The sequence below is a fragment of the Myodes glareolus genome, chromosome 18, assembly GCF_982192425.1.
Source record: "Myodes glareolus chromosome 18, mMyoGla1.1, whole genome shotgun sequence".
In the NCBI taxonomy this organism is placed as follows: domain Eukaryota; kingdom Metazoa; phylum Chordata; class Mammalia; order Rodentia; family Cricetidae; genus Myodes; species Myodes glareolus.
Genome location: NC_142043.1, coordinates 14,369,070 through 14,391,860, shown reverse-complemented (window position 1 = coordinate 14,391,860; position 22,791 = coordinate 14,369,070). Strand labels below are relative to the sequence as shown.

The 22,791-nt window shown below is 42.2% G+C and overlaps 1 protein-coding gene across 4 annotated transcripts in view; it reads left to right on the top strand.

Annotated features, from left to right (window-relative positions):
- The first annotated feature begins 25 nt into the window (after positions 1–25).
- Cyp39a1 (cytochrome P450 family 39 subfamily A member 1) overlaps positions 26–22,791 on the top strand; it is an 89,413-nt gene continuing 66,647 nt past the window's right edge. Inside the window, exons 1-5 of one of the 4 annotated variants that reach the window (XM_085679354.2) lie at positions 26–420; positions 14,748–14,883; positions 16,740–16,914; positions 18,093–18,242; positions 20,575–20,668. In XM_085679354.2, the coding sequence (XP_085535480.1) occupies positions 235–420; positions 14,748–14,883; positions 16,740–16,914; positions 18,093–18,242; positions 20,575–20,668 (741 nt within the window). In that variant the 5' untranslated portion in view covers positions 26–234. Of the gene's footprint in view, positions 421–9,944; positions 9,981–14,747; positions 14,884–16,739; positions 16,915–18,092; positions 18,243–20,574; positions 20,669–22,791 lie in introns of those variants that run through there. The other 3 variants (XM_048445209.3, XM_085679355.2, XM_087897980.1) reach the window with 3 other exon arrangements.

The window sequence follows — 22,791 nt, the reverse complement described above, 5'->3', positions numbered from 1 at the left end:
TTTTTTTTTTTGCCTACTGGCCAGAATTCGAAAGCAATGCGAAGGTGGAAGGGAGCCACGATGCAAAAATTGCACAAAAATTTGGGCGGGGCTGAGGAGCTACAGTTGCGCAAGAGAATTGCTTGCCAAAGTTTCGGCTTAAAGTTTGGAAGACCCGGTGCGTTTTCCTCAGTTTGCAGGGAAGGGGGAATGCTCTGGGAGAAGTACGTTTTCAAACGTCTGTGATTCTAGAAAATGGGCGTCATGGAGTTCTTTTCACCAGTAGTAATCGCCGTCCTGGGAAGCTGTGTTGTTTTCTTATTCTTTCGGTGGAAGAATTTGCGTGGACCCCCGTGCGTCCAGGGCTGGGTTCCCTGGATCGGAGCGGGATTTGAGTTTGGGAAAGCCCCTCTTGAATTTATAGAAAAAGCAAGAATCAAGGTATGTAGCTGTGCCTGGAGATGGCGGTGGGGTTGGAGGGAGGTAGTATTTTATTTTCAAATTATGTTTTTATTAAGCGCAATGTTAGAACACTGGACATAAGCATACTTCCGGCAATTAATCCCGTCGGTTGTTTCTCTACACATGATCTTCAGCTATGTCCTAAGCAAGATACCAAGAAATGAAAGACAACACAGCTTATTAGAAGGAGAGATTTTTTTTGAGTGTTAGTAACTTCCTTGAGCTAATTCTAAGTGCGTGTTTATTAACGTACCGACATAAGCGCGTAGTACTTGGGAAAGATAAGTTTACATGACTCCGATTTGTGAAAATGAGTAATAAATCTGTATCACAAATAGAGGTAACGCTACGATTTTGTAAAACTTGTTTTGCTAAGTTGGTCTTTACAGATTCAAGGTTTGCCACTTTCTCCCCCCCCCCCCCCCCCCAGCTACAAGTTTTATTGATAATGAGTGCTTTCTTCCCATACACCCCGAGGAGATAACTAAGGACGCATTTATAAAGGTTTTTTTGTTGTTGTTGTTGTAGTTTTTGCTTTTTTTTTATTTTACTTTTTATTTTATTTTCACCCCTCCCCTCCTTCCATTTCCCCCTCCCCCCACTTCCCTTCCCCATCCCTCTCCAGTCCAAAGAGCAGTCAGGATTCCCTGCCCTGTGGGAAGTCCAAGGTCCTCCCCCCCCCCCATCCAGGTCTAGGAAAGTGAGCATCCAAACAGACTAGGTTCTCACAAAGCCAGTACATGTAGTAGAATCAAAACCCAGTGCCATTGTTCTTGGCTTCTCAGTCAGCCCTCCTTGTCAGCCACGTTTAGAGAGTTTGGTTTCATCACATACTCCATCAGTCCCAGTCCAGCTGGCCTTGGTGAGCTCCCATTAGATCAGTCAGCCCCACCATCGCAGTGGGTGGGCGCACCCCTCGTGGTTCTGACTTCCTCGCTCATGTTCTCTCTCCTTCTGCTCCTCATAAGGACCTTGGGAGTTCAGACCAGTGCTCCAGTGTTGGTCTCTGTCTCTGTCTCCATCCATCGCCAGATGAGGGTTCTATGGTGATATGCAGGATATTCATCAGTGTGGCTATAGGATAGGGCCAATTCAGGTGCTCTCTTTTCAGCTGCTCAAGGAACAAGCTGGGGACATCTCCTTGAACACCTGGGAACCCCTCTAGAGTCCAGTCTCTTGCCAACCCTAAAATGGCTCCCTTAATTAAGATCTATACTTCCTTGCTCCCATATCCACTCTTCCTCCATCCCAACCGTACCATTCCCCCAAGCTTTCCCTGTCCTCCCCTTCTCACTTTTCTTTGCCCATCTCCCCTTATCCCCACGCACCCAGCCCCAAGCTCTCAATTTTTGCCTGGCAATCTTGTCTACTTCCAATATCCAGGAGGATAACTACATGTTTTTCTTTGGATTCACCTTCCTATTTCGCTTCTCTAGGATCACAAATTATAGGCTCAATGCCCTTTATTAATGGCTAGAATCCACTAATGAGTGAGTAATACCATATTCATCTTTTTGGGTCTGAGTTACCTCACTCAGGATAGTGTTTTCTATTTCCATCCATTTGCATGCAAAATTCAAGATGTCATTGTGTTTTACCGCTGAGTAGTACTCTAATGCGTATATATTCCACACCTTCTTTACCCATTCTTCCATTGAGGGGCACCTAGGTTCTTTCCAGGTTCTGGCTATTACAAATAGTGTTGCTATGAACATAGTTGAACAAATGCTTTTGTAGTATGATAGGGCATCTCTTGAGTATATTCCCAGGAGTGGTATTGCTGGATCCTGGGGTAGGTTGAATCCGAATTTCCTGAGAAACCGCCACACTGATTTCCAAAGTGGTTGCACAAGTTTGCATTCCCACCAGCAATGGATGAGTGTTCCCCTTACTCCACATCCTCTCCAACATAGGCTATCATTGGTGTTTTTGATTTTTGCCATTCTGACAGGTGTAAGATGGTATCTCAAAGTTGTTTTGATTTGCATTTCCCTGATGGCTAAGGAGGTTGAGCGTGACCTTAAGTGTCTTTTGGCCATTTGTACTTCTTCAGTTGAGAATTCTCTTTTCAGTTCAGAGCCCCATTTTTTAATTGGGTTAATTAGCATTTTAAAGTCTAGTTTCTGGAGTTCTTTATATATTTTGGAGATCAGACCTTTGTCTGTTGCGGGGTATGGATCTTCTCCCAATCAGTAGGTTGCCTTTTTGTCTTCATGACAGTATCCTTTGCTTTACAGAAGCTTCTCAGTTTTAGGAGGTCCCATTTATTCAATGTTGCCCTCATTGTCTGTGCTACTGGGGTTATATGTAGGAAGTGGTCTCCTGTGGCCATATGTTGTAGACTACTTCCCACTTTCTCTTCTATCAGGTTCAGTGTGTTCAGATTGATATTGAGGTCTTTAATCCATTTGGACTTGAGTTTTGTGCATGGTGATAGATATGGATCTATTTTCATTCTTCTGCAGGTTGACATACAGTTCTACCAACAGCATTTGTTGAAGATGCTTTCTTTCTTCCATTGTATACTTTTAGCTCCTTTGTCGAAAATCAGGTGTTTATAGTTTTGTGGGTTAATATCCAGGTCTTCTATTCGATTCCATAGGTCGACTTCTCTGTATTTATGCCAGTACCAAGCTGTTTTCATTACTGTAACTCTGTAATAGAGTTTGAAGTCAGGGATGGTAATGCCTCCAGAAGTTCCTTTATTGTATAAGATTGTTTTGGCTATCCTGGGTTTTTTGTTTTTCCATATAAAGTTGATTATTGTTCTCTCAAGGTCTGTGTAGAATTTTGTTGGGATTTTAATGGGGATTGTGTTGAATTTATAGATTGCCTTTGGTAGAATTGCCATTTTTACTATGTTGATCCTACCCATCCAAGAGCATGGGAGGTCTTTCCATTTTCTGGTGCCCTCTTTAATTTCTTCAATGCCTTAAAGTTCTTGTCAAAAAATATTTCACTTCATTGGTTAGAGTTACCCCAAGATACTTTATGCTATTTTTGGCTATCGTAAAAGGTGAAGTTTCCTCTGAATTCCCTCTCTGCTTCTCTATCCTTTGTGTATTGGAGGGCAACTGATTTTTTCGAGTTGATCTTGTAACATGCCACTTCACTGAAATTATTTATCAGCTGTAGGAGTTCTTTGGTAGAGGTTTGGGGGTCACTAATCATATCCACTATCATATCCAAATAACGAAAGTTTGACTTCTTCCTTTCCGATTCGAATCCCCTTGATCTCCTTATGTTGTCTTATTGCTATTGCTAGAACTTCAAGCACTGTGTTGAAGAGATATGGTGAGAATGGACAACCATGTCTTGTTCCTGATTTTAGTGGAATGGCTTTTAGTTTCTCTCCATTTAATTTGATATTAGCTGTTGGCTTGCTATATATTGCTTTTATTATATTTAGGTATGATTCTTGTGTCCCTAACCTCTCCAAAACCTTTATCATAAAGGGGTGTTGAATTTTATCAAATGCTTTTTCCGCATCCAATGAAAGGATCATATGGGTTTTTTCTTTCAGTTTATTTATATGACAGATTACATTGATAGATTTTCGTGTGTTGAACCAGCCCTGCATCTCAGGGATGAAGTCTACTTGATTGAAATGGATAATTTTTTTAAATATGTTCTTGGATTCTGTTTGCAAGAATTTTATTGAGAATTTTTGCATCGATGTTCATGAGTGAGATTGGTCTCTAATTCTCTTTCTTGGCTGGGTCTTTGTGTGGTTTTGGAATCAGGGTGACTGTAGTTTCATAAAAAGAGTTTGGCAATGACTCTTCTGATTCTATTATGTGAAACACATTAAGGAGTGTAGGTATTAGCTCTTCTTGGAAGTTCTGATAAAATTCTGCATTAAAACCATCAGGTCCTGGACTTTTTTTTTTGGTTGGGAGGTTTTTTATGACAGCTTCTATTTCCTCATGACTTATAGGTCTATTTAAATTGTTCACCTGGTCTTGATTTAATTTTGGTAAATGGTACTTGTCTAAAAACAAGTTCATTTCTTTTACAGTTTCCAACTTTGTGGCATATAAGCTTTTGTAGTAAGACCTAATGATTCTCTGAATTTCCTCAGTGTCTGTTGTTATGTCCCCCTTTTCATTCCTGATCTTGTTAATTTGCATGTTTTCTCTCTGCCTTTTGATTAGTTTGAATAAAGGTTTGTCAATCTTGTTGACTTTCTCAAAGAACCAGCTCTTTGTTTCATTGATTCTTTGGATTGTTTTCTGTGTTTCTATTTTGTTGATTTCAGCCCTCAGTCTGATTATTTCCAATCTTCTACTCCTCCTGGGTGAATCTGCTTTTTTTTCTAGAGCTTTCAGCTGTGCTGTTAAGTTTCTAATGTGAGTTTTCTCCCTTTTCTTTATGTGGGCACTTAGTACTATGAACTTTCCTCTTAGCACTGCTTTCTTAGTGTCCCATAGGTGTGGGTATGTTGTGTCTTTATCTTCATTGAATTCAAGGAAGACTTTAATTTCTTTCTTTATTTCTTTTCTGACCCAGGGGTGGTTCAGTAGTTGATTGTTCAGCTTCCATGAGTTTGTAGGCTTTCTGGGGGTAGAATTATTGTTAAATTCTAACTTTATTCCATGGTGATCCGATAAGACACAGATGGTTATTAATATTTTTTTGTATCTGTGAAAGTCTGCTTTGTTACCAAGTATGTGGTCAATTTTCAAGAAGGTCCCATGAGATGCTGAGAAGAAGGTATATTCTTTCCTATTTGGGTGGAATGTTCTATAGATGTCTGTTAAGTCCATTTGATTCATTACCTCCATTAATTCTCTTATTTCTCTGATAGGTTTCTGTCTGATTGACCTGTCCATTGGTAAGAGAGGAGTGTTGAAGTCTCTTACTATTAGTGTGTGTGGTTTGATGTCTGCCTTAAGTTCTATTAATGTTTCTTTTGCATAAGTGGGCGCTTGTATATTAGGGGCATAGATATTCAGGATTGAGACTTCATCCTGATGAATTGTTCCTGTTATGAGTATAAAATGTCCATCTCCATCTCTTCTGATTGATTTTAGTTTGAAGTCAATTTTGTTAGAAATTAGTATGGCCACACCCGCTTGTTTCTTGGGTGCATTTGCTTGGAAAACCTTTTTCCAACCCATTACTCTGAGTAGATGTCTGTCTTTGTGGGTGAGGTGTGTTTCTTGTAAACAGCAGAATGTTGGATCCTGTTTTCGTTTCCAATCTCTTAGCCTGTGCCTTTTTATAGGTGAATTGAGTCCATTGATACTAAGTGATATTAATGACCAGTGGTTGTTAACTCCGGTTATTTTATTTATTTATTTATTCATTTATTTATTTTGGTAGTAGAGTTTGTGTGTTTCCCTTCTTTGAGTTGTGCTGGTGAAGGGTCGCTAGATGTCTAAGTTATTGTGGGCATTGTTGGATTCCTTGGGTTGTGATTTTCTTTCTATTACTTTCTGTAAGATTGGATTTGTGGCTATGTATTGTTTAAATTTGTTTTTATCCTGGAATATTTTGTTTTCTCTGTTGATAGTGAACAAAAGTTTGGCTGGGTATAGTAGTCTGGGCTTGCATCCATGGTCTTTTAATTTCTGCAGTACCTCTATCCAGGACCTTCTGGCTTTCATGGTTTCCATAGAGAAGTCAGGTGTAAGTCTGATAGGTTTACCTTTAGAAATTACTTGTCCTTTTTCCTTTGCAGCTCTTAATATTCTTTCTTTATTGTGTATGTTTTCTGTTTTGATTATTATATGGCGAGGGGATTTTTTTTTTTAACCAGTCTATTTGGTGTTTTGTATGCTTCTTGAACCTTCATAGGAATATCTTTCTTTAGGTTGGGAAAGTTTTCTTCTATAATTTTGTTCAATATATTTTTTGGCCCTTTGAGCTGTAATTCTTCCCCTTCTTCTACCTCTGTTATTCTTAGGTTTGGTCTTTTAATTGTGTCCCAGATTTCCTGATTGTTTTATGGTGAGAATTTGTTGGATTTTCTGTTTTCTTTGATCAGTGCGTTTATTTTCTCTATGGTGTCTTCAGCATCCTAGATTCTTTCCTCTATCTCTTGTATTTTGTTGGTTATGCTTGTCTCTGTTGTCTCTGTTCATTTACCTAGATTTTCCATATACAGCCGGCTCTTGGTTTGTGTTTTCTTCATTGCCTCCATTTAAGTTTTCTAGTCTTGAACTGTTTCCATTATCTGTTTGATTGTTTTTTCTTGATTTCCTAGGGTATCTTTTACGGATTTACCCATTTCTTCAAACTTTTTGTTACTCTTCTCATCCATTTCTTTAAGGGAGTTTTTCACCTCCTGTTTAAGGGACTCTATCGCTTTCATAATGTCAATTTTTTCTACTTCTTCTGGATTAGGGTGTTCAAGTCCTCCTGTTGTAAGTTCGCTGGGTTCTGGTGTTTTCATGTTGTTTTTCAGGTTCTTGGAGGAATTCTTGCCTTGACACCTGCCCATCTCTTTCTTCAAATGTTCTCTGATGGATCTTCTGGTACAGGATCAGGTCCCCTTGTTGGCCAGGGACCTCACAGACCAAAGGCCTACCTTGCTGCTAGCAGGCTATTGAAACAAAGGAACTCCTGCCCGGTTACACTCACCACCCCATCCCAGTGCCCAAACAGGCTGAGCTGGGGGATCTTATGGCCCTGAAGAAGGGAGGAAGAAGGGGGAGGGATGCCTGGGCTCAAGCTGGGATGGGATAAGAAGAGAGATGCAGTAGCCAGGGAGAGAAGCCCCTGCAGAATGACCAGGAAGTTTAGGGGGTTGAGGAATGTCTGTGCTCCGTTTCTGGGCTTCTGCCATGGGTCAAGAACACACTCATCCCTCCGATGGATCTTCTGCTACAGGATCAAGTCTGCTTGCTGGCCAGGAACCTCACAGACAAAAGGCTTACTTTGCTGCCAGGAGGCTATTGAAACAAAGGAACTCCCACCTGGTTGCACTCACCATCCCGTCCCAGCCATTTATAAAGGTTTTTGTCCTTAAAGCAACTCTTGAATGTTGAGCACTTTAAAGGAGACTCTTTTATTAGCTTATTTTTTTAAATTTTTACTCATATTTTATCCGCCAAGGTCTTATGAGGTTTGTGGTTGGGAAGATGTTTCAGAGGGTGAAGTGCTTTCTGTGGAGGAATGAGAGCCTGAGTTCTGTCCCCATCTCCTATCTGTGTGTGTGGAGGGGAGTGGAGAAAGCAAACATGGGGATGGGAGAATGCTCAGCTGTTAAGAGCACATACTGCCCTTGCAGTTCTGTTCCCAGCATCCACATTGGGTTGGATCTCAATCGCCTACAGCTCCAGCTTCAGGGGATCTGAAGCCGCTGTTCTCCCATGACACCCATGCATATGCACGCACCCATGTGTAGAAACATATATGCATACAATTAAAATGGATCTTAATTTTTTAAAAAGCCAATGTGGCCAAATGCACCCCAAATTCCAATGTGGGAGAGGCAGAGACTGGAGAATTCATGGAGTTCCCTAATCAGCAAGTCTGGACCAACTACCAAGTTCCAAGTTAGGAAGAGAACTTGTCTTAGAAAGTAAGGTGGAGGGCTGGCAAGATGGCTCAGTGGGTTAATGTGCTTGCTACTAAGTCTAACATCTTGAGATAGATCTCCAGAACCTACATGGTGGAAGGAGAGAACCAAGTCCCTCAGGCTGTTCCTAGACTGCTGTCACATGGATACATGCCCGTACACATATAAACACAATATATGAGATATAATATTTCCTTATCATTAAGTGTTTCTCTCAGTCTGTGTGTGTGTGTCCACTCGTGTGCAGGTGCTTTTAGTCCATGCAGGAAGGAGCATGTAGAGTTTAAAGATTGATACAGGGTGTCTTCCTAATTCCCTTCTCTTCTAGATTTTGTTAGGACAAGGCCTCTCTCTGGATCTGGAGTGCATTCTTTTGGCTAGACTGGCTAGCTAGCAAGCCTCTGGCTACTGCTTGTCTCTTCCCCAGTGCTGGGGAGATAGAGATGTGGGCGTCTTATGTCTGGATTTTTTTATGGGTTCTGGGGATTTGAACTCTGATCCTCATGTTTGCATAGCCAGCACTTTTTCCACTGAGTCATTTCCAGTCTTTAATGGCTACATTTATCAAATAAGGATAGGATATTTGACTTAAATTCCAATTGTTGAGTTATACAGGTTGTCGCCTGCTGTTTTTCATTCTCTCCAGCTCTCAATGGATAGTTTTGTGTTTGTGTGTGTAGTTGTACATTTAAAGCTTATTTGACTATTTCCTCAGAACAAACTCCAAAAATAAATTTGTCTGGGGGCAAATGCACAATTAAATTGATTATGATTGTATTGTGTCATTGTACTGCTTTGAAAAAGATGTAATATATACTTTTTATCTTTGTTTTAGCACATAAATTTGCTTAACATATTAATTTCTGAGTCATATTGGATAGCATATTTATATGAAACTTTTACTAGTCTGATTCATGAAAGATGAAAAAGAATTTTTGCTAAAATAATATTTCTTTGTTTCCCACAGCTTTCCGTGGTCATATGAGTTTAGTAATTTTTATGGAATGTTTGGCAAAGTTGTCTCGGATCAAGTGTGTGGGAGGCCTCTCTAGAGCCAACTCTTATGTTACGTGACGCAGTGTATAGTCTTTCCTTCGTACTCAAAGACTATAGCTCCATTGTTTGATGTTTGAAGCCTGAAGGCTACTTTTAAGGATTATTCTTATCATATGGTCAGGATGATAAAAGTGCACTGGAGACATTTAAACCATGCAAGCTAAAAGTCCCAAGGCAGGAATGCTCACCCGCTCACCCACTCCTTAACCAAGGCACACAGTGAGACACAAAAGGAAAACCAAACTGAACCAATGACTTTGCTGCTGCTGCTGCTGCTGCTGCTGCTGCTGCTGCTGCTGCTGCTGCTGCTGCTTCTTCTTCTTCTTCTTCTTCTTCTTCTTCTTCTTCTTCTTCTTCTTCCTTCTCCTCCTCCTCCTCCTTCTTCTTCTTCTTCTTTTTTTTTTTTTTCTGAGACAGGGTTTCTCTGTGTTGCTTTGGAGCCTGTCCTGGAACTCGCTCTGTAGACCAGGCTGGCCTCGAACTCACAGAGATGTGCCTGCCTCTGCCTCCCAAGTGCTGGGATTAAAGGCGTGCACCACCACCGCCCAGCTTGGCCTCCTTCTTTGTTTTACACAGGTTATTGATCACTAAGTAGCCTAGGATGTCCTTGAACTTGAGTCCTTCAGCCTGAGTACTCAGCCTTCTGAGGACTGAGATTCAGGTGTGCACCGCATGCCTCGCTCCCAGCCATCTTTCTCAGTAGTTGCTTTCTGGGAGCAGGCAAGAAAAGCTCCACTGTGGAATTGCTAAGCCTTTTTTTTTTTTTTTATAGCCTCTTTGAGTGATTGTGATGTCATCACTCTTCGTGTTTGAAAGAAGTTTTGGGAGAGAATGTGATCTGCCTTTCCACAGCATCTGCAGCCAGTTTTAGCTTTGTTAGGGAGTTGCATATATCGGGAAACTGTGTGGGAATGCATGGCTTTTTAGACCTTTGAGGATGGACTTCCAGACATACATGGTGAGCATCCCTTCAGCTCCTGCCTCTGAAGAAGACAGAGAAAGCTTCGGCGACTGTAAAAGTCTTCCCTGTAGTTTGATTTACTCTTTGGATGGATTATATATTAATATCGTTTAACATTTTAAGATATTGACTCCTGTGAGAGGCTTAGGAGACGGCTCAGGCAGTGAAGTGCCCCATGTGCAAGCACGAGAACCTGACACACACCTGTATCCCAGGTGGAGGAAAGAGCGTCCCTGCGGCTCACTGGCCAGCCACGCTAGCCAGCCTCTGAGTTCCGGGTTCAGGGAGAGACTCAAGAAATCAGATGAGAACAATGGCGGAAAACGTCAGTGTTGACCTCTGACCTCTACATGCTTACACCTCTGCAAACATATACACAAACACGTACACAACTATAGTGAAAAATGCTTCTTACTCTGTCTCTATTCCACTTAATTCTCAATTATCACTGCCAAGCTCTATAACATGAGTTTCTTTCTTCCCTGTTCCCAGTAGCTGGAAATGGAGTTCGCTGTGGTTGGGAGCGCAGGCTGAGGGGCTCTGGGGGCTGGGTGGGGCTTTACTCTCTCTTGGGCATCCCCATTTTTCAAGTCCTTCATTGAAGAAGAATATCAGGATGATGTTGAGTGAAGCAAAACTAGCAAGGCAGTGTTGTCTCAGTCAACAGATAAAGCAGAAGCAACAAATAACAAATAATAAAGCAGAAGAGATAAGACACACTTGAAGAGAGTCATGTGTGGACTTAGGGAAGGAACCAATTAAATTCATCAGCAGTGGCTCCAAATCGACACAATCTGCAACCGAGTTGCGAGATGGGGTGTGCTATTGCTGGTGCAATTTAGTTTTCTTATCCATAAAATTATGACTTTGAAGAAGAAACTTCGAAGGTACAATGCATACACGTCAAGGTAGAGGAGGGAGTGTCAGAAATCAACCACTGGTCACAGGTTGGTCACAGGTTGGTCGGGAGGGGGCTGGATTTCAGGTACAGCCCATTAGCTACATTAAACCTTCTGGTGGGGATGGTTCTCAAAACTTGGAATTTGTATGGGTGTTCAGAAAGGTTGGCACACAATTACTGACTGTGTGGCTACACACATGTTGGAGCTGCACACGTGTGCTTAAACATACAACAATACTTATAATCACTCAAGCAAATATTTTGGTAAAAATATGACCAGATAGGTTAGATTCTTATTGGCAAAGAACCCCAAAATGCTAACTGAAGATATCCAAGATCCTAGGGGAGAGCTTGCAGTGGTTGTGGTTGTAGGTTGGAAAAGCCCACATAGTCAAGATGTCAGTTGTGTCCAAGCTGAAGCCCAGGAGTGCTTTCGGATTCTCCAGGAGCCTTATTTTAGATTTTGTGAAGATTACTGTAAAACTTAGGTGGAAGGGCCAAGAGAATGGAGTCCCTGGAACATGTTGGGAAGGAGAAAATTTACCCAGGAAGAATTATTTCACCCAATTTCAGTGCTTACTAGTCATTAAGACTGTGATGCCCACAGACGTGACTGCGAAGACAGGTGGAGCAGAGTAGGGTTAGGTACGCCATCCACACAGGTGTACTCAGCTGGCGTGTGACACAGATAGAAGCAATGCAGTGGAGTAAAGGCGGCCTTTTCAAATGCTGGTGAAGCAGTTCCATGCTCATGAGCCCCGAGGAAATAAAAATGTAATAATTTACCAAACAAAATAAGGAGCCACAATCCAAAGTTCACGTCTTAGATGAGAAATTAACTCAAGGTGGATCCCAGTCTTCACCAGAAACACAATTAACAAAAAGCTAAAGAAGAAGAGAATTTCCCCCTTGTGGGTCTAGGAAACACTTCTTTGATTGACATTCAGAGTGCGGTCCATCAAAGGAAGAGCAGATCAATTGAATTTTATAAAAATCAGGCATCTCTTCTCTGTGACAGAACCCACAAGGAGGACAAAGAGAAGAACATCAGAACGGGATAAAATATTTGCAAGCCCCGTACCCCACGGAGGAGCAGTGTGTAGTGTGTTGAAAGAACCAAGGACCCTCAAAAGCAAAGTACAGTCCGATTAGAAAATGGATGTGAGCATCACACCCATGACGAGAGTTTCCAGGCGGCAAACACACAAGGTTAGTGATAGGAACAGTCACTTGTGAAGAGAAACGGAGCCTGGAGACGCCTAATGTCCAACCTCTGTGGAAAATACCTCCGCAGTTTATTAACAAAACACGCGGCTAATCATGTACCTCAGCACTTACATTTTTAGATATTTCTCCTGCAGAAATGGGAACTCAGGTTTACACTGTAACCTGGCCATGGCTTTCGAATCCCTTTTTGCGATACCCTTGAAATAGAACCCTGATGTCCTTCAATGTTCTGTGGGATTCCGCTCAGAAATGCATAGATGTGAAGCCTTGATAACACCCAGAATCCAGTTGACTCCCTGGAGAACGGTAACAATGGGACAAGTCGCTCCTAAGGGTTTGTATGTAGTCTGACACTAAATTAAGACTAGGAGCTCAGAGGCCAAACAAAAGAGAAACCCTGTGCTGGAGAGTCTGTATCCCTACCCTGAGTTTCACTATGCAGAATACTATGGTGAACTCTTTTTAACAACACCAGCATGAGTCGGCATTGATCTCAGAGACCCAGTGTGGCTGAACTTGGCTTCTGCTTCAAGCCCCTAACTAAACACGTTACAGGCCCTTTCTTCTGGGAAGGCCACTTTCCTAGTAGAAAGTTAAGACTACACGTATAAATATAATCTTCACAATGAGAATGACCCACTTTCTTTTAAGTGTTGACTAGCAAAAAAAATTGTCAGTAGGTAACAGTGGGATGCAGTGATGACATCTGGGTCATAGATGTGAGAAATAGGACTTGGTTTGTTTTGTTGTTATTTGTTTGTTTTTGGTAGTCAGTGATTCTTGAACCTTCGGTTTACCTAGCAGTATCTGTCAGTCTTATCAAGAGTGTAACGCGTGCCAATCTTATGATTAGTGCGAAAACGTGTAACATCGAAGTAACGCTGAGCGGAAAGGATGTCTTGAGATACCTATGAGTCTCAAAATGGTATGCAAATGTGTGGTGTACACATTTTCATGGTGTACAGTTTGTTACCAACATTCATAATGGATACTAGAGCGTAATTAGAACGCTCTGAAAAATGGCATGTCTTCGCTCCCATAAGGCCATAAAGTCTACTCTAGTTTTATTTCTGTTGCCACGCGAAAACATCAACTAACAGCAGTTTAGAGGAGAAATGGGCTTGTTTGGCTTACACTTCCAAATGACAGTTCATCATTGATTGAAGCCATGGCAAGAACTCACAGGTAGACACCATGGAGGCACACTGCTTGCCCACTCACGTTCATCTCCAGCTTAGTAACACCTGGCCAGGGAATGGTGCCACTCATAATGGCCTGGGCCTTCCTGTGTGATTGAGAAATTAGATAGCCCTCTTCCCCCAGCATGCCCACCAGCCATTATGGTCTAAGCAATCCCTCCCTACTCAGTTGACGCTAGGCTGGGTCATGTCAACAGTTAAAGTTAATTAGGGCAAATCCCAGAAGGCAAACCTCGTGCTAGAAATGATGTGAGAGAGCAGGAAAAGAATCGCTGCTGCACCAGGAAGGATGGGTCGTTTGTGAAGTCTGAGCTCCGATGCCAGGAGAAGAGGGTCTCAGGAAGTCAGGCGCCATGAAGAGAACGCTAGGAGCCCTAGACAGACAAGACATGCATTATGCACCAGCAAACAGGCTACAAGGCAAGCAGACACTGCCAGACAGCCAGGCAAATGCTAGCTCATGTAAATGTGTGACGGCTTATGCAGGCACATATTGGCACATGCATACCAGCACGCAGGCTGCAAGTAGGCACGCAGACCTACACAGGGTCTGGTGAAGGCAAAAGGTGGCTTGTGTGTGACCTCAAGGCTGTATCTATACAGACTCATATAAAGGTGGAATTTTCCAGAAATTTCCAGACTACATTATTACTTGCTTTGGGGGCTTCTGAACATCCAGTCAATTTTTGCTGACTCATAGCCGCCTTATATCTAGCATTAGTCATCTTGTCTGAGGCCTGGTATCTCCATCTCAGCATCATGATGTCTAAACATAAATAGGCCCTTAAGGCCCGTTCCCTTCAGCTTTGTGTACTTCTCTTGAGCACTGTTGAGCTGTATTTTGCTTATAAGCTTCTTGATATCTTGAATGTAAGGTTCCAAGAGCACTATGGTGGTATATGTATATATATATATATATGTGTGTGTGTGTGTGTGTTTATTATTTTCTAATAACCAAGAAAGGAAGATAGACTAGGCATCTTATTATGCACATTTTAGGAGAGAATGGAGAATTCATATAATTTAAATGTGACCCACAGAATTTCTAGGAACTACTAGGTGCAACCGTATTTACAAAACTGAGCCATTACTTCACTGGTATTCTTCTTTTATTCTTAAGTGTGTATGTGGGGTGTGTGTGTGTGTGTGCGTGTTTGTGTGTGTTCACACACTTGTATACATGTGCACACGTGTGTAGGTGCCTCTGAAGGCCAGAAGAGGGCATCGGATCTTTTGGAGTTATGTATATATGGCTATTGAACTGCCCAATCTGGGTGCTTAAAGCTGAACTTAAGTCCTCTGCAAGGACAGTACACACCCTTAATCACTGAGCCATTGCTCCAATGTCAGCATTGGTGTTCTGGAGGAAAACTGTTACGCATAATCCATGATTTAGAAATGCTTGCTAATATATCTGGGCTTTGTGTTTTATTCTAGAATGGACCAATATTTACCATCTTTGCTATGGGAAATCGAATGACTTTTGTTACTGAAGAAGAAGGAATCGATGTGTTTCTAAAATCTAAACATGTAGATTTTGAACTAGCTGTACAAAATCCTGTCTATAACACAGGTAATCAATATTTTGGATCTTTTACTTGAAATGTAATATCGAAACCCAAGAGGAATTTTGAGTAAAATTACATCCTCAGTACTCTATCAAGAATAGTGAAGGTCAGCTGGGCAGTGGTGGTGGTGCATACCTTTAACCCCAGCACTCGGGAGGCAGGGGCAGGTGGTTCTTTGTGAGTTCGAGGCCAGCCTGGTCTACAAGAGCTAGTTCCAGGACAGGCTCCAACGCTACAGAGAAACCCTGTCTTGAAAAACAAAAAGAAAACAAAACAGCAACAAAAGAGTAGTGAAGGGCAATTGTTTTGTTATTAAAGTAGGGTTAGAAGGAAGGAAAAAGAGTATATGCATTAGACTGGGTCATTAAAAAGGAAATTATTGGAAATCTAGTACTTTTAGACTTCATTTAGACCTGTAAGTAAGATAGACTTCTGTCACTGGTGCATTTTAGGGGCTGTTTGGAATTTCTAGTGTTACAGCACTTAGGTCTTATTAACTACAGCCTTCTGCTGTGACTATAATGTTCTACAGGCTATAGCTCTTAGTTCAATTGTACTCTGCTTGTCCAGAGTAGAGTTCCCCTGCTTAATAAGCAAGTCATAATTGTGACCTCTCCTGAGAGTGCCCATTGGGCAATAATGCTAGCTGGGCTGGCTTCTCCTTTCTTACAGTCTCCGTCTGTCTTCGCCTGCTTGCTGTTACGGAGACTGTGCTCCTGCTCTGCCGGGGTCTCCCTAGGTCCTGTGCCTAGACCATGCATCTTCCCTGCATGCCTGCCTGGCTTCTTCTTGCCTAAGGTGCTAAGGTGTCCTTTTCCTGGCCACCCCGCCTCTGTTCCTTCTTAGAGCCCTATAATGCACTCTGTCATGCATTTCTTCGTATTAAGACGAAAATCTTTGAAAACCTCTCAGAGATTAAAAGTTTAGTTATTTTAAGATCACAGTATATTGGGTAAATTCACTGCTCTCCAGTGTTTGTTGGTATGTAAGCCATGGAGTTTCTGGTCAATGAGTATATTTTGAAGGCTCTTGTTTTATATGCCAGCATACTTCTTCGGTAAAAGGAGCTAACTTACCTGCTAGAGGCATATGAGACATATGGATATTATGGGAATGTTCACCCCAGGCTCTCCTGTGACCTCTCTTGTGCATTTCTATTGAACAGATAAAATTTGTTAGCATTTCCTCTTCAGCCTGCCTCTTATCCCGATCAAACAGCCCCTACCATGTTCAAGAGATCAATTATTTATTTAATTTATTATCACGTATAAATTTAATTTATATCACGTTATACAAAATATAACCTGAACGTAGCAGAATCATAAAATACAAATTATTTTTTAAAGGTTTTTTTTAAAAAAGATTCTTTTATTTGGTTAATCAAACTAGATAAACTAGATAATTTTTTTTATTTTATAGAAAGTAGTCTAAAAATCCAAAACTCTTGCCCCTACCTCAACTGAACCCGAGCTGATACTGTAGAAGGAAAGGGAGATTTCTAGGAAGAAGTGTTCTGGAGTGGGGTCAGAGTTATTCTGCTGGAAGGAATGGTCAAGAAGATAACTAGGAAGGGGATTTGGGGGGTGTTGGTGTGTGTGTGTGTGTGTGTGTAGAAATGGGGTTTGGTTGGGAGAGTAGTGAATGTTCTAAGTGTAATTAATAGCTTTCAGAGAGGTGAGAGTTTAAAGACCCTCTGCGTTTTCTACATACCTTGAACGTAGATCTGGAGGAAGAAGGGACTAAAAGTAGCAGCCCTCTCCCTCACTTATAGACCATCTTGAGAACAGATCTACTGCTTTCCTGTGCCGGGAGGACTTTGACAATAGTCACTCCTTCTGATACCAGCTCCCTCTGTCTTTAGCATGGATTCCCAAGAATGTCTTTTTATCACTGCATGAAAAACTGTATGTCCTGATGAAGGGGAAGATGGGTACGTTCAGCACACATCAGTTCACTGGGCAGCTGAGTGAGGCATTCCATGAGCAACTGGAAGATTTAGGTGCCCAGGGGACGGTGGACCTGAACGACTTTGTAAGGTAAACAGTTGTTTTAATCTTCAAATAAAAAACTTGGAGCTAATACGTCGGATTTTGAAATTCACCTGGCGGATTAATGTTCTCTAACTAGGCTACTATGAGGTGTTTTTTTTTTTAAAGCATTTAAATTCTAATTAAAAGGCACTGTCTAGTTTAGCATTCTCACTTTATGGTGAGCAAAGAAACCAGCAGTCACTTGACTGATGAGGAGCCATAAGTCTCCACGTGAGAAACTAAACTGAGTTACCAAAGCACTTTCTCACCCCAGTAGAACCCTGGGACTGCAAAGGCAGAGACAGTGACCTAGGAGTGGAATAAGGGTATGAACTCTCAGAGCCCCACCTCACAGGGATGCACGTCCTTCAGCAAGACTCCACCTCCTGGAAATTCCATAGCCTTCCCGAGCAGTGCCACCAGTGGAGACCAAGGATTCGAATACAGAAGCCTGTAGGGGACATTCTTATTTCACTCATGCCGAAACAGATGATGTCAATAGATATTTCAGTAGGCAGTAGTTTGAATATGCAGACTTTTGTGAGAATTTAAGAAAGGAATGATTACTGTTCCCCCTATTATTCCTAGTTTATTTGCCACTGCATTCAAAGACCTGGTGGTGTCCTAGCTGTTACCATTTTCTAAATAAATTCCTAATAAGTGACATTCATTCAGCTTATTGTTTTGAATTTTTTTATGGGTCTAAGGTGCTTCCTTAGAATGGATTTTTGCATCTTCAGGGCTGGAGAGAGGACTCAGTAGTTAAGAGCACACACGCTCTTCCCAAGGACCCAAGTTTGGTTCCCAGCACATATATTGCACAGCTCACAATTGCCTATAACCCCAGTGCTAGGGAGATCCAACTTTTTTGATCGTCAGAGGCACCTCCATTCACCCATCCATACAGAGACACATGTGCACACATAATTCAAAACAAAGTTTTGTTTTTGTCTTGTTTTTAAGAAAGGATTTTTAAAAAATCTTCAGATAAACATTCACGTTTCAGTCATCCTTGAATGGCAGCTTGGTTTCCAGCAGCAGACGTTAAAACTTAAGAATGACTTTTCCCCAAAGTTGTGTCCCATTATCCACTGCTCAGCTGTCATTTTCAGGCAATTCTGTCTTTGTGTCTAAAGTTTTTGTTGGTTACTCGGTTGACTTCCTGAGCGTCCTTGTCTTTGCAGGCATCTTCTTTATCCAGCCACGGTCAATACTCTCTTTAAAAAAGGGTTGTTTCCCACAGACGAGAGGAAAATCAAGGAGTTCTGCCAGCATTTTAAAACTTACGATGAGAGTTTTGAGTATGGATCCCAGCTACCGGAATGGCTCCTGAGGTAGGGTGGCCTTCTGTAATTGGCTCTTTGATCAGATTTCTCTTTTCAGCAACATATATCTATAGCTAATCTCCATCTCCCTCTCTCTTTGATATGTGTGTGCACAGGCATGCTCCATATGAGTGGAGGCCAGAGGTTGATATCAGGTGTCTTGCTTTATCATTCTGCACCGTAGGTTTGGGCACAAGACTGATCACCAAGAACTAACCGTTTTGTCTAGGCTGACTGATGACTGAGGCCCAGCCTTCCCTACCTCTGCGTGGGATTGCACGTGCACACTGCCGTGCTGGCTTTCACGTGGGCGATGGTGATCTGCTTGCAGGCCCTTAGACTTGCACAACAAGCGTTTTACCTTCTCAACAGCCTACCTAGCTCCCATCTCTCTAATTTATTTATTTATTTTATGCTTTATTTTTATTTCATGTATGTATATGTATGTAGGATATAGGTGCATGTGTTGGGGGTGTAGTGCGCTTGCCGTAGTGAACGAGTGGAGGTCAGAGGAAACTGAGCTTCGGTACTTGCTTCCCGCCTTGCTTTAGACAGGGCCTAAAACTTTCCAGCATCATTCAGGTTAGTTGGCCAAGCTGCTAGGGTTTCTGTTGTCTCCATTTGGAGACTCAAACTCCTCTGGTCTTCCAGTACTGTGTGGCAAGTGCTTTCTCCACTAAGTCGTATTCCAGCCACATTTCTTTCTCTTCGCAAGCAGGATAGCATCAGTTGAGATGGAAGGAAGCTGTTTCTATGACTTTTTTAAAAAATTGGTGGTGGGAGGCTGTGTGGTGTTCTCACTGTGTAGCCCATGCTGGCCCTGGAACTCATGGCCTCAGCCTCCAGGTTGCTGGCATTGCAGGAGTGCACGTTCACACCAGGCTCTGTAGCCTGCTTATTTTAGCGTGCACGTGTGAAGTGAAGGAGGAACAAAAGAGATAGACTTCTTCCTTCTTTCTCTCTGTTCTTTCTTCTTCCTTCCTGTCTCCCTCCTTCCTGTCTTCCTCCTTCCTGTCTCCCTCCTTCCTGTCTCCCTCCTTCCTGTCTTCCTCCTTCCTGTCTCCCTCCTTCCTGTTTCCCTCCTTCCTGTCTCCCTCCTTCCTGTCTCCTTCCGTCCTCATCTTCCCTATCCCTTCCTTTCTGAAAAACAGTGTGTGTGTGTGTGTGTGTGTGTGTGAGAGAGAGAGAGAGAGAGAGAGAGAGAGATTGAGACATGCTTTGAAGATTGTATCAGAGGCTCTTTTGAAGTACAGTGTATCATTACTGAATTGATTCTGTTTGAATCCTTGCTGAATCAGCCCGCTCCTCCGTAAGGTGTGAGTAGGTGGTGATCAAATGCATTTGCTACCATTGGCCCCGATAAATATTTGTAAAATGCAGTGAGAAGCAACTGAATTTTAAAAAGTTCCTGGAGTTGCTCTATGTTTTACTCTACTTGGACAGTTATTTTGGCATAGATGGGTAACTTATAAACAATAACTTTTTCCCCATAGTTTGGAGACTGAGGCTACCAGCAGGGGGGTTCTGAGGAGGGCTTCCTTTCGATGGCTGTCTGTCAACGTCTGACTATACCTTCAGCGTGGAAGAGGCAATCAAGTGCTTTTCGGGGCCTTATAATGACACTAATCCTGTTGATAAAGGGTTTACTTTGTCATGAAATTATTGTCTTTAATGCCCTGTTCCCTAATGCGATCACCTCCAGGTTGAGAACTTCAGCATTGATTTTGCAGAGGACCCAGATCATTAGCCATGGATGCTGGTAATGGTCAGACAGGAATACAATGATGATAACCAATGGGCTTTGCTTAGCTGGACCAGCATCTGGCCTCTATGCTGGGCTTTTACCCATCACACTGAAGATGGGCACAGTGAAATGAACCAAGCAATTGACACACCTTTTTCTCCTTCAATGACAGCCCAATAGGAATCACCATAGCTATTTACAAAGACACTAAAATTCATTTTCTTGTCCCGTCAGCTTTACCTGTGAACTAATAATTCAGAAGTGGACCTCTGTGGAAATTCTAACTGGAAACAGAGATGAAATTTGAGGAAATTGTTCTACTATAAGAAACATTCTCTAGTTCTTAAAAAGTCTATAAGTTATTTACTTCATGTACATTGTCTGTGTGAGGGAGTCGGATCCCGTGGAAGTGGAGTCATAGACAGGCGTGAGCCACCGTGTGGGTGCTGGGAATTGAAGCTGAGTTCTCTGGAAGAGCAGCCAGTGCTCCTAACTGCTGAGTCGTTCTCCAGCCCCACATTCTCTCCGTTTATGTCATAACCTGTGACACTAACCCTTGCAAATCATGACTTTTATGTTTTTTTTCTTTTAATGCAGAAACTGGTTAAAGTCCAAAAGGTGGCTCCTGAATCTGTTCGAGAAAAATGTTGATGAAATCCAAGCTCACGAGTCAGTCGCAGGCCATTCCAGGGTACGTATCTCTTCCTTCACTAAGATATGTATAATGGACATGGGAGTAAATGGTGATTATCACAAAACATTTCTTAACCAGGAAATGTGTGTGATTGGATATAATTTCTATACCAAGTGATACACTAGGCCTGCTTATATACATTATTTTAATATCATGGCCTCATGGCATCAAAGCATTCTGTTCTATAGGATTGCAAAATGGATGCTACAAGCAACAAAATAAGATGAAGCTCGTGAGTTTTTTGTTTTATTTTATTTTATTTTGTTTTCACACAGTTGACTGTGTCAAAGGACAGACGTACAATTTAAAGGTCTTTGTTACTTTACGGCATAGTTCATGAATTAGGCCACTTACCTTTCCATACAACAAATACAATGTTTTCATAGCCTGAACTGAGCACCTCGGTTGTATAGAAAAAGACTAGAACAGGGTTCTCAATCTGTGGGTCATGACCATCCGAAAGCACCTATTTTTGATGGTCTTAGGAGCCCCCAACCATAAATTTATTTTTGTGGCTACTTCATAACTGTAATTTTGCTACAAAGTAGTGTCTCACACTAAGACCATTGGAAATACCTGCTTTCCAGTGGTCACTTAAAAACTGGACCTAAAGATGTTCAATCCCAGCTACTTAGAAGGCTGGGGCAGGAATGGCAAGTTCAAGGCCTGCCCAGACAACCTGGTGAGACTGTCTCAACATAAAGAGAAGTCTGTGGATGTGCTCAGTGATGGGGTGATTTCTTAGCATGCTGGCTTCAATCTTGAGTCCCAAAAATCAAACAGAAACCCCGCTTCAAATATTTAAGCATTTAAAAACTTTACAGAAAGCTTCTGATTTTAGTTGTATATTGTGTCACTAGCAACGCTACTTAACTCTGGAGAGGAAGACAGCAAGACAGCCTTAGGGAAAAGAACTGTGTACATGGTTTGTATCTGCGGTGGATAGTTTTAATTTTCAAACTGACACACTCTAGCATCACCTGGGAAGAGAACGGTAATGAGAGATTTTATGGCGGGTGTGTCTCCAAGGGGTTGTCTTGATTGCCCAGTGGGTGGCATCCTCCGCAGAGGATCCTGGATTGTTGAAGAGTGGAGGAAGCCATCTGGGCACTAGCATGCATGCCTTCCTTGCTCTTTATTCTTGATGATGGATGTGGCTAGCCGTTTCAGGTTATTGCTGCCTTGGTTTACCCGAAGTGGTGGACTGTAATCTGGGATTAGGAGCTAAAACAGTTCTTTTCTCCCAGTTGCTTTTGGTGGGGTATTTATTTATTTATTTATTTATTGTTTTAATCATGGCTGCAGGGGATGAAACCAACGCAGTGTCTTTATCCTTGTCTTCTTCCTGTTGGCTGTAAATATCACGACCAAAGGGACTTAGGGGAGGGAAGGGCTTACCTCATTTTGTGCTTCCAGGTCATAATCGACCATTGAGGGAAGTCAGGGCAAGAACTCCAGGGAGGCACTAGAGGCAGGAACCACAGAGGAGCTGCTTAAACTTGCTTCAGGCTCTGATCATTCACAGGCTTAGGCTTCGTCCACGGTGGCCTGGGCCCCCTACAGAAATTAATGCGGTCAGGACAATCCCTCACAGACACCCGGACCCGCTAAATGTTCTGTAGATTGGCAGAAAATGAAATCCATAATTAAAGCAACCAGTTTTGCTATTCTTCTGGACATGATAGACAATGGCACACCAGCTAATATTCAGAAGGCAGTTATGATGTCCAAAGTCATTTCCTGTTTCTTGTGACAACTTTAATGCCAAGAAGACGGTTGGCAGGGCTAATCTGGAAGACTTGCACGCTTCATTAGCAGCAAGTGACACCAGCAGCTCCATTTTCATCCTGCCTACGTGTGCATGTCCTTCACACTAGCTTTGTTGTGCTTTTTCCTCGTGTGTACCGAATGTGAACAATACTAGCTGCTTCCTGGCTAATATATCAGTGAGCTAAACACCCGTGAAGACGTTAAAATTACACCATCCCAAGGCAACTGGGGGATGGATCCTAGAGTCCATCTTGTTTTCCCATCACCGTTCCAAGTTCAGATTAAAAGCATATCCAGCACCTGAGTGTCTGCCCCCTGGTAGAGAAGCAACCATGGGCAAAGGCAAACTG